Source organism: Sus scrofa, chromosome 6 (genome assembly GCF_000003025.6).
Source record: "Sus scrofa isolate TJ Tabasco breed Duroc chromosome 6, Sscrofa11.1, whole genome shotgun sequence".
Classification (NCBI taxonomy): domain Eukaryota; kingdom Metazoa; phylum Chordata; class Mammalia; order Artiodactyla; family Suidae; genus Sus; species Sus scrofa.
In genome coordinates, this window is record NC_010448.4 from 78,746,185 (window position 1) to 78,761,848 (window position 15,664).

Here is a 15,664-nt window from a genome sequence, read left to right on the forward strand (position 1 = left end):
ATAGCCTTGAGCAAATCACATAAGCTGTAAAAAAAAAAGGGTAATAGTCTCCGCTACTGGTTTGTCCTAAATCTTAGAAACATACCTGATACCTGTAGAGCCTACCATTGCTGGCTCGTGATGCGTGGTGGCAGGCAAAGTATAACCTTGCTGGGCCTCGATGTTCTCATTTGCAAAGTGGGGGGACACGATGTAGGACCATGAGCATTCACGCCTACCAAGTGCCCAGCACAGATCTGCAAACACCAGGAGCAATAATTCAAGATGATCCCTGCCTAATGCTGTCTGCCTGGGATTAAAGTGCTGAGCATAAGGGTTGAGTGGAAATTCACAATCCCACAGTCAATTCCTTGTCTCCCTGTCACCCCCACCGCCAGCCTCAGTCCTACAGATGAGTTTAAGCCCCTTCAACCCTGCTGGCGATCAGGCTCCCTAAATGAATGGTGGGAAGTCCTACAGGTGATGGAAAGTGTGGGGCTGTCTCAGTCCAGCCAGGCTGGGACCGGGTGTGGACCTCAGATGCAGAATCTGGGTATGTGTGTCTATGATCCCAACCTGCCGCCACCTCCTGAGACAGGGAGTGTGCTGCTCCTGTGTCTCCCACAACAAGTCACTCAACTCCGTTTGGAGGAAAACTCAAGACAGAAGAATCCCATCTGACTGGGCTTTGAGTCAGGCTGGAGTAAAAGCAGGCTGCCTCCCCTGCTTTTCAATCACTTGATGAGATTTACTCATGAAATCTATGCCAAGGGCTGAACTCTCACAGATGAGCACATTACCACCATCCAGCCACCCGCAGGCAGTTCATTCATTCTCTAAACCCTGGACCCTCTTACAAAGTGCACAGGAAAAGGGCCTGCTCCTCCAGTGTGGCCTCCCCCACCGCCCCTTGTGGGGTGTTCCTCTGAGCACTGAGGGAAACCACGGGGGAGCAGGAGGGTCAGGAGTTTGAAAGTTTGGAGTTTAAATGTGGACGGTCACCACCCTCCTTCCCAACACTGTGCCCTTGACCCAGTGAACACCCCACCCCCCCACCCCCACATGTGCTCCCTGGTCTCTAGGATGAGAGGCCGCCGGGAGAGGCTGCAGGGTTTTGTGAGATCAACCCACTTTGAAACTAAAGTCTGAAAGCGCATCCAGTACATACATGAGTGTCCTCCCTCAAGTCCCCGACACCCCACGCCCTTCCCATCCTCTCAACAGGTGAAAGCTCACTGCCTGTGTTCAGGATGTCCCCACGGACTGCTTCCTTCAAAGGCAACTGGTAGCGAGATCGGGCGTGGCCTATGGGCACGACTCCAGGGTGGCCCCCTCTCAGGCTGGCCAGGGACTCCCCACCCCACCCTCCTGCTCCAGCATCACGAAGCTGCACCCCAAACCACCTTGTAGCCGAGAAAGGACACACACAGAGGCCTCTGGGGCCCCTGTTCATCACACCACAAAAGGATTCAATCCCATCCCAGCAAAGCCATTGACCTCTTGTTCAAAGCAACAGGCTAACACTTGGTTATAACGTGTTTCATTTGTGCTGTCACTCTGAACACTGCACAGAACGGGCGTCAGCCCCCTGAGAGCAATCCCACTGTCCCAGCACAAAGGAGAACGGGGCACAGGTATTCAAAGCGGGGGAAGGGAGAGAAGAGAGTGCCGAGCCCGACTTCGGACTACTCGGAAGCGGTGAGGCGCCCCACTTCTCTACACTGACCATCGCCAGCTGGACGGGTGAGGGGTGACGGATAATGGGAGAAGAGCAATGTGATTACGCCCGCGGACGTGGGTGGGGAGAGTCTGGAAAAGGCTCCAGCATCCGGATGCTGGCTGCGACTTTTCCTTGGTGCGAGCCTGGGGGAGAAGCTGGGAAAGCCACGAGGCAGGACAACAGCGACCTTATTGCTTCCTTTGGGGGCGAGGCTCATCTCAGGCTGGGAAAACCAGAGCCAGCCGCCCTCAGGCCACGGTTGTTCCAGGTCAGCGCAGGACACGGTCCCTGAAGGCCCTCCCTCCAGGTCCGTGGAGACGCCAGGAGGGCCGCAGCTAAGCTGCCCCTCTTCGCCGCCACAGGGGATGGCTGAACGAGCATCGTGCCACGTGCCCCTGCAAAGGACCGCTCCATCCTGCTGACCAGAGCTCGCCCCGCAGGCGGAGGGCAGACGCAGGACTTCACTTCCTGCTTCCTGGCACACGCGCGCACACGCTTAGGGGGCAGGCAGGGGAGGGGAAGGGGACTGGAGTGGGGTGTCCAGCCCGACAACTTTTCCCCGGGGTGTAAGCAAGGAGGAGGAAGCCTGTGACAGTCACCATGGGGGCAGCTCCGCAAGACAGCTCTGCCTGCCCCTGGCCGAGTCACTCAAGGCTCAAGTCCACGGGAATGTTGACACTTCCCCGGAAAGGACGAGAAGACACCAGAAGAAAAGAGCTGGAGGCGCCCGGCTTTGGCACTTGAGCGATGTGGTGATCTCAGCCACACGCACCCCCACCTGCCCCAAGGGGGGCTGAGCCTGTGCTTCGAGGCTGGAAAAGGTCCCGAGCAGGCAGGAAAGGCAGCCTTCTGCGGCGAGGCTGTGAGGTGCCGGCTGCCCTCCGCCGCGCCCGCCGCTAAAGGTCTGGGGGGTGGGGAGGGACCCTTCCAGGCGTCCCCGCGGGGCTTCAAGGCCCTTAGCTGTTGTACAGGGGGATCACGCGGGTGATCGCCTGGCGGCAGATGGGGCACCTCTTGGGCTCCGGCAGGGCGCGGTAGCACTCGGCGCAAGAGCATACGTGCCCGCACTCCAGGAAGACGCAAGAGCGGAAGTTGCTCAGGCACACGACGCAGGCGCTCTTGAGGCTCTCCCGGTCCTCGGCTGCGCGCCACTCAGCAGACGCGCCTCGTGCTCGCGGAACTCCTCCTCCAGCTGCTTGAGGCGCAGTCGCTCCTGCCGCTGCAGATACTGCTTCCGGAGGATGAAGAAGAGGGTGGCGCACGTGGCAAAGCCAAACACCAGCATCAGGACCTTCCAGAGCCTGACGCTCGACTCCTGCCTCTGCAGCAGGCTGTCGAAGTCCTGGCTGCTCAGATAGTACTGCATGCCCTGCTTGGGGGGCTGCAGGCGGACGGCGTTGTTGTCCAGGACCAGCTCGCCCACCCCCGTGAGGGTGGCCCCCACCTTCAGCATCTCCTCCGTCTCCTGGATGCCTTTGGGCCGCTCCCCGCTGATGTAGTGGCCGATCACGTCCGTGAAGGACTGGATGGAGGGGTGGAACTTCTCATACACGGTCTCCAGGCCCAGATCCAGCGAGTCCAGGGGCTTCAGCACCCGCACAGCCACGTCCACGCCATCCTCGTGCGGCACCAGGTCAAAGGGCACCGTGTTGGTCCTTTGGTGAATGATCTTGGAACAGTCATTCCTGTAAGAATAAGAGAACTCGGGATAAAACAAAGGGAAGTTCCTGCTGTGGCCCAAAAGGACCAGCCACGTCTCTGCGACGCAGGCTAGATCCCAGCCTGGGACAGTGGGTTAAGGATCGGACATTGCTGCAGCTATGGCGTAGGTCACAACTGTGGCTCGGATCTGATCCCTGGATTGGGAACTCTATATGCCTCGGGCAGCCAAAAAAAAAAAAAACGACTGCAGATGGCTAACTAACACCCAGGCAGGGGTGGTGATCACCCAAAGGCCGGGAGGACAGGATGCAGTCTGAGGCAAGTGGAAGAGTACAACAGAAATCAAATTATTCCGTGCCTCAGAAGAAGGGAGCTCAATTTTCAGGCTCTCAGGCAATCACAGTGGGCAACAAGTGCCTCACAGATCACCTCTACTGTTTATTTCCCTTTGCCCCTTAAGACAGATGAATTTATCCTAAATAAATTCCTCAAAACCTAAAAATACAACTCTTGGTAGTTCCTGCTGTGGCTCAGCAATAAGCAGCCCGACTAGTATCCATGAGGATATGGGTTCGATCCCTGGCTTCACTCAGTGGGTTAAGGATCCAGCATTGCTATGAGCTGTGGTGTAGGTCACAGACAAGACTTAGATCTGGCGTTGCTGTGGCTGTGGTGTAGGCTGGCAGCTTCAGCTCCGATTTAACCCCTAGCCTGGGAACTTCCATATGCCACAAGTGTGGCCCTAAAAAGCAAAAAAAAAAAAAATAGAACTACCATGTGACCTGGACATGGCAACCAGGATGGGGGCTCCAGGGGTGGATACAACAACTATGGAGGAAGAAATTATGGAAGTGGAAATGACAATGACTCCAGAAATTACAAACAGAAACCTTCTAAGTACTCTTTACTGAGGACTAGAAAAACTGGTGGTAGCAGGAACATGGGGGGATCTTTAATGGAAGAAACTAGGGTCCAAGAGGCAGGGGTGGAGGTGGGGTTATGGAGAGACAATACTGGGCTTCTTCCTATGTGTCATAAGCTTCACTGTGTAAACAGCAGAGGCTGAGGGCCCAGAGATAAAGAACAGCTTCAGGTTATGGAGAGAGCAGTGTTTAGGAAAGTCTTCTTTCAGTCATGTATGCAGGAGAGACCAGAGCACGTGCAGCGAGCCATTCTGTGGATGGACTGGATCGTGGAAGGATACCTTACTGTGGAGGGAAGACTATAAAAAAAAAAGGTTCTGAGAGTTTCTTAGCTTTTCTTTCTAGTGATCTTAGCTTTTCTTTCTAGTGATCTTTATAAGAGGGTAGAAGCATCCCTTCTTTGCTAAGGTTGAATTTCAAAGTTTTAGATGACATGTGAAACATTTTTCATCATTTTTCTCAAAGTTTTCAAAAACCATTAGATAACATCATGGTATAATAAGATGTAACATTATTCCTTTAAAAAGCTTTAGCATGTGTGTAGAGTCTAGGAAGCTACCATACATTTAAGATTTAATAAAATAATTCTAAAGGGAAAAAAAATTAAAAATACCAGATGACCCAGAAACCCCACTTCAGACTGTGTGTGTGTGTATATGGTGTTCCCACTATGGTGCAGTGGGTTAAGAACTCAACTGCAGCAGCTTGGGTTGATGCAGAGGTGTGGGTTTGACCCCCAGGTGCAGTGGGTTAAGGATCCAATGTTGCTGCAGTTGCAGCATAGTTTGCAACTGCAGCTCAGATTCAATCGCTGACCTCAGGAACTTCCATATGTCACGGGGGCTGCCGTAAAAAAAAAGTTAATTTTTTTTTTAATTTGAAAAATTTGTAGTTCCCATTGTGGCACAGCGGAAACGAATCTGACTAGGAATCATGGGGCAATCCCTGGCTTCGCTCAGTGGGTTAAGGATCCAGTGTTGCTGTGGCTGTGGTGTAGGCTGGCAGCTGTGGCTCCAATTCTACCCCTAGCCTGGGAACCTACATATGCCTCAGGTGTGGCCCTAAAAAGACAAGAGACAAAAATAAAATAAAATAAAATAATAAAAATTTGAAAAATTTTAAAAAAAGAACTGAAGTTAGGATCTGGAAGAAATATCTGGACTATGTTCACTGCGATATTATTCAAAATAGCCAAGAAATAAACAACCTAAATGTCTGTGGATGAATAAAGAAAATGTGGTGTATATATAAGGGAATACCATTCAGCCTTAAAAAAGAAAAGGAAATCCTGCCACACGCAACAACATGGATGAACCTGGAAGACATTATGTTAAGCGAGCTACTCCAGTCGTGACACTGCACAATTCCACTTACGTGAGGTGTCTAAAGTAGCCAAACCCTTAGAAACAGAGTAAAAGGAAGGTTCCCAGGAGCTGGGGGAAGACGAAAAGGGGGAGTTGGGATTCACTGGGGATAACATTTCAGTTCTGCAAGATGAACAGGTTCGAAATCTGCTGTACAACCTCGTGCCTGTAGTTAAGGGCACTGCACTATCCCACTTAAAAATCGATTTACAAAGGCAGATCTCTGGTTAAGTGTTCTTACCACAATAAAAATTAAAATAAAAATCCAAAACTAAACCCCACTAGGATCAAGTGGAAAAATGGTGCTCTATGTAATAGCAAGAAATTATCCTAACAGATACTGAAATCATGAATCCATGCCATAAATGAGGGCTTCTCAAACCTTACTGTTTATATCTAGACTCCGGGCCCCCTAGCCTGGAGATTCTAGGTCTGGAATGGAGCCCAGAAATCTGTATTTGGAAAATATGCCTAGGTGACTGCAATGGAAGAGGTCCCCAGACCATGCACAAGAATAGCAGCAGCAGCAGGAGACTGCGCTCCTCCCTGTCTCAGGAAAAGCCTTAAGATGTGGATATGGGGCCAGGATGGCGCGTAGGAACCTTTGCGGTCCGGGGTGTGGAACAGGGATACGCACCAAAGGTGGGTTGTCCGATTCCACACCATCTTGTGCTCCTGAAGCGTCAGCCGCTGAATCACCCCCTTGCAATTTTCTACAAACTGGCTGTTAAGTGTTTCTTTAACAGATCGAACAGCTCCTAAATGGAAACAAATGATTTTATTTCTGAAGAACTGTCCTGCCCTTTCCTTTAAAGTAATTTAAATTTTGGTTTTGGTTTGAGTTAGTTTAATTAATCAAATGATGAAGATGGTATCCCTGTAAGTGATGCTGTGGGGGGACCCTGCTCAGCCGTTTACATGGACAGCGTCATTTCAGTTTTACAACAACGTTTTAACGTACCTTTTAGAGATGGGGCAACGGAGGTTTGCGAAGGCTGGGTAATTGCCCCAGGATCACACAGCTGTAACCCAGGCCTTTCTGATCCCAAAGTCCAAGTTCTGAAGCACCGCCCCAAGAATACAAATGGCCCTTGACGTCAGCCAAGATCTTCAGCAAACATTTAAAACAGGGAGTTACTTTTCCTTTTACCAGTAAATAAACATACCTTCGATAACAGCATAAGGCACACATTTTCCTGGAGCTTCTGAAAGAATACTCTTTAGGTCTTCACCCAAGTGGATTCTTTTAGCTCCCTAAGTGGAAACAACAGATTGAACTGGCTGTTGAATACTGACAGGCTCAATCAAACAAATGGAAAAAGAAAAAGACTATTTACGTTTTTCAGGTTGCGAGAATAAGGAAATCGGGCAAGAAAGCCTACAGATAATCAGGTTCCAAAGCTCTGTCCCAGAAGGTTTACCATAGCAACAGGTCTGGGGCAGCACCTCAACTCTGCCATCTGCAGAATGGGGGTGCCAAGGGCACTCTTCCAGTTAATGGAACATACACTCCTTTTCATTTCAACTCTTTAGTATGAAAATATAAAAGGCACTAATATATTTGCATACCATAGACCAAATGTAATTGGATCTCTTCCTAACAACACACAATCATGCATCCAAAGGGCTTATGTGGAAAACCATCTAAACTAGTGCCCAGTACATGGGAGGGGCACCGGCAATGGTATTACTATCATGGTGCCCTTATTAGTTCACCATCTGGATCAGACAACATAATAAAGGGCTGCCTTGGCATTACAGGGCGAGGCTCTGTGATGACCTGGGGCCAACACAATTCTTCTACTTTTCAAGTTTGTCTTTCTTCCTTCTCATGATCAGGTGAGCAGTTACTTGCACTACTACCTTCCGCTGACAACCCGTAGTTCTCCCATTCCTTCCGATTCAGTTTCCAACCTGCTGCTTGGGATCCAACCAAGCCTGTTACTGCCGCATCAAAAGTAGGAGAGGAGTTCCTGTCGTGGCACAGTGGTTAACGAATCCGACTAGGAACCATGAGGTTGCAGGTTCGGTCCCTGCCCTTGCTCAGTGGGTTAACTTAACGATCCGGCGTTGCCATGAGCTGTGGTGTAGGTTGCAGACGCGGCTCTGATCCTGCGTTGCTGTGGCTGTGGTGTGGGCCGGCAGCTACAGCTCCGATTCGACCCCTATCCTGGGAACCTCCATATGCCGTGGAAGCAGCCCAAAGAAATAGCAAAAAGACAAAAAAAAAAAAAAAAATAGGAGAAAATTAATAAAATCACTTAACATTTCCTGAGCATCTCTGTGCCAGGCACTGAACTGGGTGCTAGGGATTCAGAGATGAACAAAGGACAGTTCCTGCTTTCAGGGTGTTCCCATCAACAGGCTTTAAGGATGCCAGACAAGGAGTTCCCGTCGTGGCGCAGAGGAAATGAATCCAACTAGGAACCATGAGGTTGCGGGTTCAATCCCTGGCCTTGCTCAGTGGGTTAAGGATCTGACATTGCCGTGAGCTGTGGTGTAGATCGCAGGCATGGCTTGGATCTGGCGTTGCTGTGGCCCTGGTGTAGGCCGGCAGCAGCAGCTCCGATTAGACCCCTAGCCTGGGAACCTCCATATGCCGCAAGTGCGGCCCTAAAAAAGACAAAAGACAAAAAAAAAATTAAAAAAAAAAAAAAAAAGGATGCCAGACAAGTAACCTCTAAAGAGGTGGAGAAGTACTGGATATATATTAAGGTCACTCTAAGTTTAAGTCACTGCTACAGAGTAAATGAGAGGAGCAAGGTCAATAACAATTTATTAACCACCTACACTGTGAAGATAATAAAAATAATGGCACATAATAACAGCCAACACTTAAACAGTTTATTTACTCACTTATTACCTACCTGTCTCTCCCTCCACTGAACTACTCAACCTAGGACGGCTAGGACCCCGTCTGTCATGTTCACAGCTCTCCCCTAGTGCCCAGGATAGTGCCTGACACACAGCAAGCACTATGTATCTGATGAATAAATGAAGCACTTAGCTCTACTATGCTCCAGGCACCCTGCGAAGCACTTTAAATGCATAATTTCATTTAATGCTAGACAGACACTACCATCCCCAATTACAGATAAGGAAACTAAGGCTCAGGAAGATGAAGTGATTTGCCCAAAGTCAGAGAGCGAGTAAAGCACCCACCCGTAGGAGAGCTGATTAAAATGTTCTAAAAGGAAGAGGGATTCAGTCCAAAGACCTGGGACTGAAACAAGCTTCGGTGCATCTACTGGGACCTGGGAAACTTAATTTACCTAAGTCCCATTTCAAAATCTGTAAAAGGTGGGGAAAACAATCTCATAGGATTTTTATGGAGCTCGTGAACTGGAAACTGGCACTTGCCAATACCTGCCATCTGCCTCTAGGCAGACTGAATCATGAGCCCCTGCAGCTCACAACACCCCTGGGCAGAGCTCAGGGTGGGGATCAAGAGTGAAGCACTCTGGGGAAACTGGCAGAACAGGTCTTCAGATAGTTAGATGTTTTTAGAGAAGATTTTATGAGCCCAATTCTGGCATCTCTTCCTATCTAGAAAAGCACTCAAAGCCTACATGGTGACTGATGTTTTGGGCCTCATGACTAGTAACCTTCAAGAGACCAGCAAAAAATTTCTGTAAAATGAGTGCCAGCTGCCGATGAGCCAAGGGAACTCAGGGAGGAATCAAAGCATACCTGCCCTCTAGCAGCCACCAGACTGCAGCCACTCCTAACAGTGAGCCCTGAAACTCACTGGGAAACTGGGGCTGGGAAAACACAGGCTACTGGCCTCAAAGAGCTGAGATGCCTATCAAAGGAATGACTTCAGTGAGCCCAGACCTTTGCATCTTCCCACAGGCAAGAGCTAAATTCCTTAACTTGAGATAGTCGGTTTTCTGTTATTGGCAGTGATCTTTTGTTCCTACGACCTGCCCTTTGTTCCAAAGACTACATACTCAATGATATACTCCCCACTCAACGTCTCAGGAGCAGCTTTCTCAGGGTTATCTGAGATGCTGCCTCCCCAGCATGGCTTCAGTCCTGATTTTGCCCCACATAAAACTTAACTCTCAACTTTTAGGTTGTGGTTTTGTTTTTTGTTTTTTTTTTTTAAGTTGACGGGATTAAATGAAACTTAAGATGTGAAAGACTCACTACCAGGAGCTGGCACACCATAGGCAGGCAATGTATCTGCATTCCCATCACTAGGAGAGACGCAAAAGGATAAGATACAAATCCTACTCTGCAAGTTTTATAATATAATCAAGAAAATAGAATCTACAATATCAGGGATCCCAACTGCTCTTCTAGGAAAGAGCATCCTCATTTCATCCTCATTGAGGAACAAACTGGCAAAGCTCTGAAGGTCATCCAAAGATAGGTCCTGGAGCGTTCACTGTTTTAAAGGACGCCACCTCTGAAACCAAGCACAGCCCTGTGGGGCTCCTGGGCGCAAAAGCTTATTTGCGTCCCCCATTTCTTGTTCTTATGAAATGGACATCAGCCACCATGACCTTCCCTGAGTTCCAAGGGGCAGGTGCAGACAGTTGCTGATCAGGGAAGGAAGGGGATGCAAAGACAAGGGAGGAACAGTCAAGCAGCAATAGTACAGCCTTGGGCAGGATCCTGGTTCCCTCTCAAAGAATACACGTAATAATATAGGCAACTTATACACTTAAGAGAAAAGTTATATTCCTCATGCTTCTTTTAGAAATGAAAATTTTAAAACTCAATAGCTTAGAGTCCTTCCTTGTCCTTCTGATTTAATTGCACCCTAAACACAATCACCTGTAAGCTAAAGATTAGGCGCCCTGAGCATAATTGCCTGTGGGTTAAAGATTGTTAGCACATGGTATTTTTCAAGAACTTTCCTAGTTTGCTCTCATCGCTGATCAATATGCCCTTTTTGCAACTACTGTTATTCTGGGCAATAACCAGAAGACCATCATCATGCTCACACGGAGATCTCCTAACTCCAGCTTTCATGACTAAGATTCCTCCAGAGAAAAAATGCACGTTTGTCCCAATTCTGATTCCTATCTGAAAACCTGTTTTTCTCCTTTTTACTATAAAACTCCTTGCAATTCTAATGGGCACAGACTTTACAGCATTAGCCTTTGACCCTCCTTTGCCTGGCAAAGCAATAAAGTTGTATTTTTCTCCTTTATTGTTTCTGAGTTTCAATTCAACACCAGCACACAGAAGCCGAAATCTGGCAGCCACCTCCAGCCAACCTGATGCCAACTTGCCTTTTTTCTTTTCTTTTTTTTTTTTTTTTTTTTGCTGCACCTGTGGCATGTGGACGTTCCCAGGCCAAGAATCAAACCTGCACCACAGCAGTGACCCAGGCTGCTGCAGTAACAAGGCCAGATCTTTAACCCGCTGCACCACAAGCAAACTCGCCAAGTTGATTTCTGATTCAGAATCTCAAAGTGAAGTATCAGTTACACTCAGAGCCAATCACTTCAAGATTAACTTATTAAGCAAACAAGAGGGCAGCTCACCAGGCTGTCATTCACACCACTAATTCAGTTCCTTGGTAACTAGGTTCATTCCAGGCAGATTCCAAAACTCTTTGCAACAAGGATTTCACACACTTGTTTCTTAGCTTGTTTCTAAGGTTGTATATGAAAACAATCTGATGATGATAAAACTAGCCATGTTTAGGAACCTGTCTTTCAAATCAATGTCAAATCAAGCCCTGTTGTATTATGAAATCTCAGTCAAAATAAATCCACACATATTTATCAAGCATCTACAATTTGCCAAGCATTGGCTTAGAACCTAGAAAGAAAGAAGGATAAATAAGATCCTGCCTCTGACCTAATGAGGTTCATCTCTCATGAGCTGCTCTTTCACAATAGAGCAAAGGGGTCAACCAGACAAAAAAAAAAAAACCTACACTCAGAATCCAAAGACCTAAGTTTAAGTTCCAAGCTAACTAGCTGTATAGGCCTTTCCTCAGCGCTTCAGCTTCTTGATTTGCAATCCGAGGATGTCATTTTATCTACTTCAAGATATCACTGTGAAGAAAGACTAAAACAAGATGGACTTGTCGTGCAAGTTGTAAAGTGCAGCTCGGGGAAAGTAAATGGTATTTTTTAAATGGCTATAATATAAAAAGGAAGAGTCTGTAGAAACAAGGAGCTGAATGGTTATATAAATGGGTAAAGCCTAGGGCTTCTGCCCATGCTGTTTCCTCTGTGAACCGCTCTTCCCCGGACATCTGCACCACCCCTCTCAGATTCTCCTGGGCCCTGCTCAAAGGTCACCCTCTTTAAAATAGCAAACCTCCCTTTCTCCAGCATTCCACTTTCTCTCTTTCCCGCATAATTTATCCCCATGTGATACACCACCTGACTGACTTGTTTACTGTCTATCTGGATGGACTAGAATGTAATCTCCAAGAAGGCAGGGACTTCTCTCTGCTCTAATCCACTCGCTAATCTCAGTGCCTGGAGCATGGCAGGTGTTCAATAAAGACTTGTCGAATAAAGTAACGCTGTCAGGATTCAATCTGAGTAAGGAGAAGAATTTGAGACGGGCAGCGAAGCAGTTATCACCAGACCCGAATTCTGATCCCAGCTCCTCCGTCTACTGGCCGGGTAGATAACCTCTCAGAGCCTGTTTCCTCTCTTGGATCGTTTCCGAGGGTGGTGTGGCCCATGGCGAATTAGGGGCTCACCATTACCCTGGGCAAGAGGACCGGCTGAGGCCAGGAGGGCTCCAGCACTGACCTTGAGCTCTTGGGCGACCTGGGCCTTCTGCCGGTACACGGAGTACAGGACGGCGGTGACGACAGAGCTGGTGCCTAGGAGGATGAACTGGCCTAGAGAGGGCCGCCCCCCGCTCTCCATGGCTGAGCCGAGCCCTGGGTGCAGACGGGGACGCCGCGGAGGGCTGGCTCCGCGACCGTCACCCGCCGCCTGCCGCCTGCCGCCACCACCCGCCTCCACCCGGAACCGCACCCCCTCCGCGGTCCTTCCCGGAAACCAGCATTGGGTCGCCTGGCGATGACGCGCCGTCGGAACCGGAAGTGGGCGGGGCAGAGCAGTCCTGAAGGCGGTGTTACCAGGGTCATCTGTGGGCTTCAGCTGCCCGTGCTGGGGTTGGGTTTCCGCCCAAGCGAGTGGGGGACGGTTTTGGAAAGCTGAGTGGGGCGCGGCACATGGCCATAATTGCATCGCACGCATTGCCCCCATCTCAGGCTTTCTCATTTTCTGGGGTAATTGTGTTGTTTGATGGATGGTTCTCTGTCACCGCTATTGGATTGAGAAGAAAGAGAATTGGTGATTGACATCTAGTAAGCTCTTAGGAGTTTTACACATTTAAGCCTCAGGGCAAAACTTGAGTCTTCGCTTTTATTCTTCCACTTTACAGATGAGAAGACTAAGGCCAGAGAGGTTAGGGGGTGTGCCCAAAATCACACCGCTAATGAATGCTAGAGAGGAATTTACCAGCCGCAGGGCTGTTACCTCCTAAAGGTCAGGTTATATCTCCAAAGCAGGTCCTTAATCTGCCATCATCACATATAAAAACATTTTTATAAACTAATAATTACTGCGACAGCTATTGAGTACCTATCTTGTGTTACTGTGACAAAAAATTTTACAAACATCATACTATTTAATACTCAAAACACAGCTATAGAGCAGATTTCAAACTGTTTTCTGACCTCTATAGTGATCTCCTTTCTAAAGATACCCAAAATTTTATCCAAAACTATCAACCCCCAAAGTTCATTCAGCTGTCTCCTACAAGTTACACTTTAAATTGAAAATATAGTAATGCACCTATGGGCCAAAATCAATGTAGGTAAACTGCATGCGTCTAAACGCTGTAAATTGCTCCACAAAAGTAAAATCTCTCTATTAAAGCAGCTGGCTATCTACGACATTTTCCTACCCCATTCCTAGATTATACTAGAAGTCAAAGAAAAATTAACACTCTGTGGAATTCCCGTCGTGGCACAGCGGAAAAGAATCCTACTAGGAACCATGAGGTCATCCCTGGCCTCGCTCAGAGGGTTAAGGATCTGGCATTGCTGTGAGTTGTGGTGTAGGTCCCAGATGAGGCTTGGATGCTGCATTGCTGTGGCTATGGCATAGGCTGGCGGCTACAACTCTGATTGGACCCCTAGCCTGGGAACCTCCATGTGCTGCAGATGCAGCCCTAAAAAGCAAAAAAGAAAAAGAAAAATTACACTCTATAAACATAGTGTTAGAATTTCAAGATTGTCAACACCCTCATATTCTTTTCATGATTTTCAAACCAAAGAATGATCATGGATTTGCTACCCATATACATTTAAAATGACATCTATTTTTTTTTTCCCACTGTATAGCAAGGGGATCAGGTTATCCTTACATGTATACATTACAATTACATTTTTCCCCACCCTTTGTTCTGTTGCAACATGAGTATCTAGACAAAGTTCTCAATGCTATTCAGCAGGATCTCCTTGTAAATCTATTCTAAGTTGTGTCTGAAAAGCCCAAGCTCCCGATCCCTCCCACTCCCTCCCCCTCCCATCAGGCAGCCACAAGTCTCTTCTCCAAGTCCATGATTTTCTTTTCTGAGATGTTCATTTGTGCTGGATATTAGATTCCAGTTATAAGTGATATCATATGGTATTTGTCTTTGTCTTTCTGGCTCATTTCACTCAGGATGAGATTCTCTAGTTCCATCCATGTTGCTGCAAATGGCATTATGTCATAAAATGACATCTATTTTTTTAATGAAACTTGTCAAAAAGTTTGATAACACATTCTGTTGGCAAAGGACAGACTCCTTTATGGAGAACGATTAGGCAATGCTGATCAAGATTAAAAGTGCTCACACCCATTGACTGAGCAATGCTACTTCTAGAAAATCTTCCTATGTGAATACACATGTGAATATGACAAATATACATTATAAATTGCATTATTTTAATAACAAAAGAATGAAAACAACCTTTTATCGATAGTCAATTGGCTAAACAAAGCTTTAATACACATGTAATGTGAACACAGCAAAGAGAAAAAGCAAACTGCAAAACTGAGTATGATCTCATTCACTCTCAAAAAGAAGGAGAATGTGGAGTTACCCTTGTGGCTCAGTGGGTTAAGAACAAACTAGTATCCAGTAGGTTAAAGATCCAGCATTGCCTTGAGCTGTGGTATAGGCCACAGACAAGGCTCAGATCCAGCATTGCTGTGGCTGTGATTAGGATGGCAGCTGCAGCTCCAATTCAACCTCTAGCCTGGGAACTTTCTTTTTAGGGCTGCAGGTGGGCCCCTAAAAAGACCAAAAAAAAATTTTTTTTTAAAGATCTTCATTCTTAAAAGAGACAGGTTTTTTGTTGTTGTTTAAATTTAGCGTAGTTGATTTATAATGTCATTTCAAGTGTACAGCATAGTGATCCCATATTTTTGCAGATTATACTCCCTTATATGTCATTACAAGATAATGGCTATAGTACCCTGTGCTATATAGTATATCCTTGTTGCTTATCTATTTTATGTATAATAGTTTGGGTCTGTTAATCACATACCCCTACTTTGTCTCTCCCTGCTTCCATCTCCTCTTCAGTAACCAAAAATTTGTTTTCTACATCTGAGTCTTTTCCTGTTTTACATATACATTAATTTGTGGGTTTTTTTAGATTCCACATATAAGAGATAGCATACACTATTTTTCTTTGTCTGACTTGTTTTACTAAGCATAATATTCTCTAGGTCCATCCACATTGCTGCAAATGGTAGTATTTAATTCATTTTTATGGCTGAGTAATATTCACATATATGAATATTCATATATACATATGAATATATGTATTTATATACATTCATATACACACACACATATATACCACAGCTTCTTAACCCAATCATCTGTTGATGGGAACTTGGGTTTCTTAGGTATCTTGGCTATTGTAAGTGCTGCTACGAACGTTGAAGTTTCAAATATATCGTTTCAAATTAGTGTTTTTGTTTTTCCCAAATATATACCACGAGTGGAATTGCTGGATCCTATGATAG

At 46.9% G+C, this 15,664-nt stretch overlaps 1 protein-coding gene across 1 annotated transcript; it reads right to left on the minus strand.

The window, feature by feature from the left end:
* MUL1 (mitochondrial E3 ubiquitin protein ligase 1) lies at positions 1,503 to 12,637 on the minus strand. Its single transcript, XM_003356176.5, is given in 5 exon segments — positions 1,503 to 2,837; positions 2,840 to 3,384; positions 6,286 to 6,406; positions 6,815 to 6,902; positions 12,380 to 12,637. Coding segments are annotated over 5 exon segments (1,056 nt in total). The 5' UTR covers positions 12,500 to 12,637; the 3' UTR covers positions 1,503 to 2,655.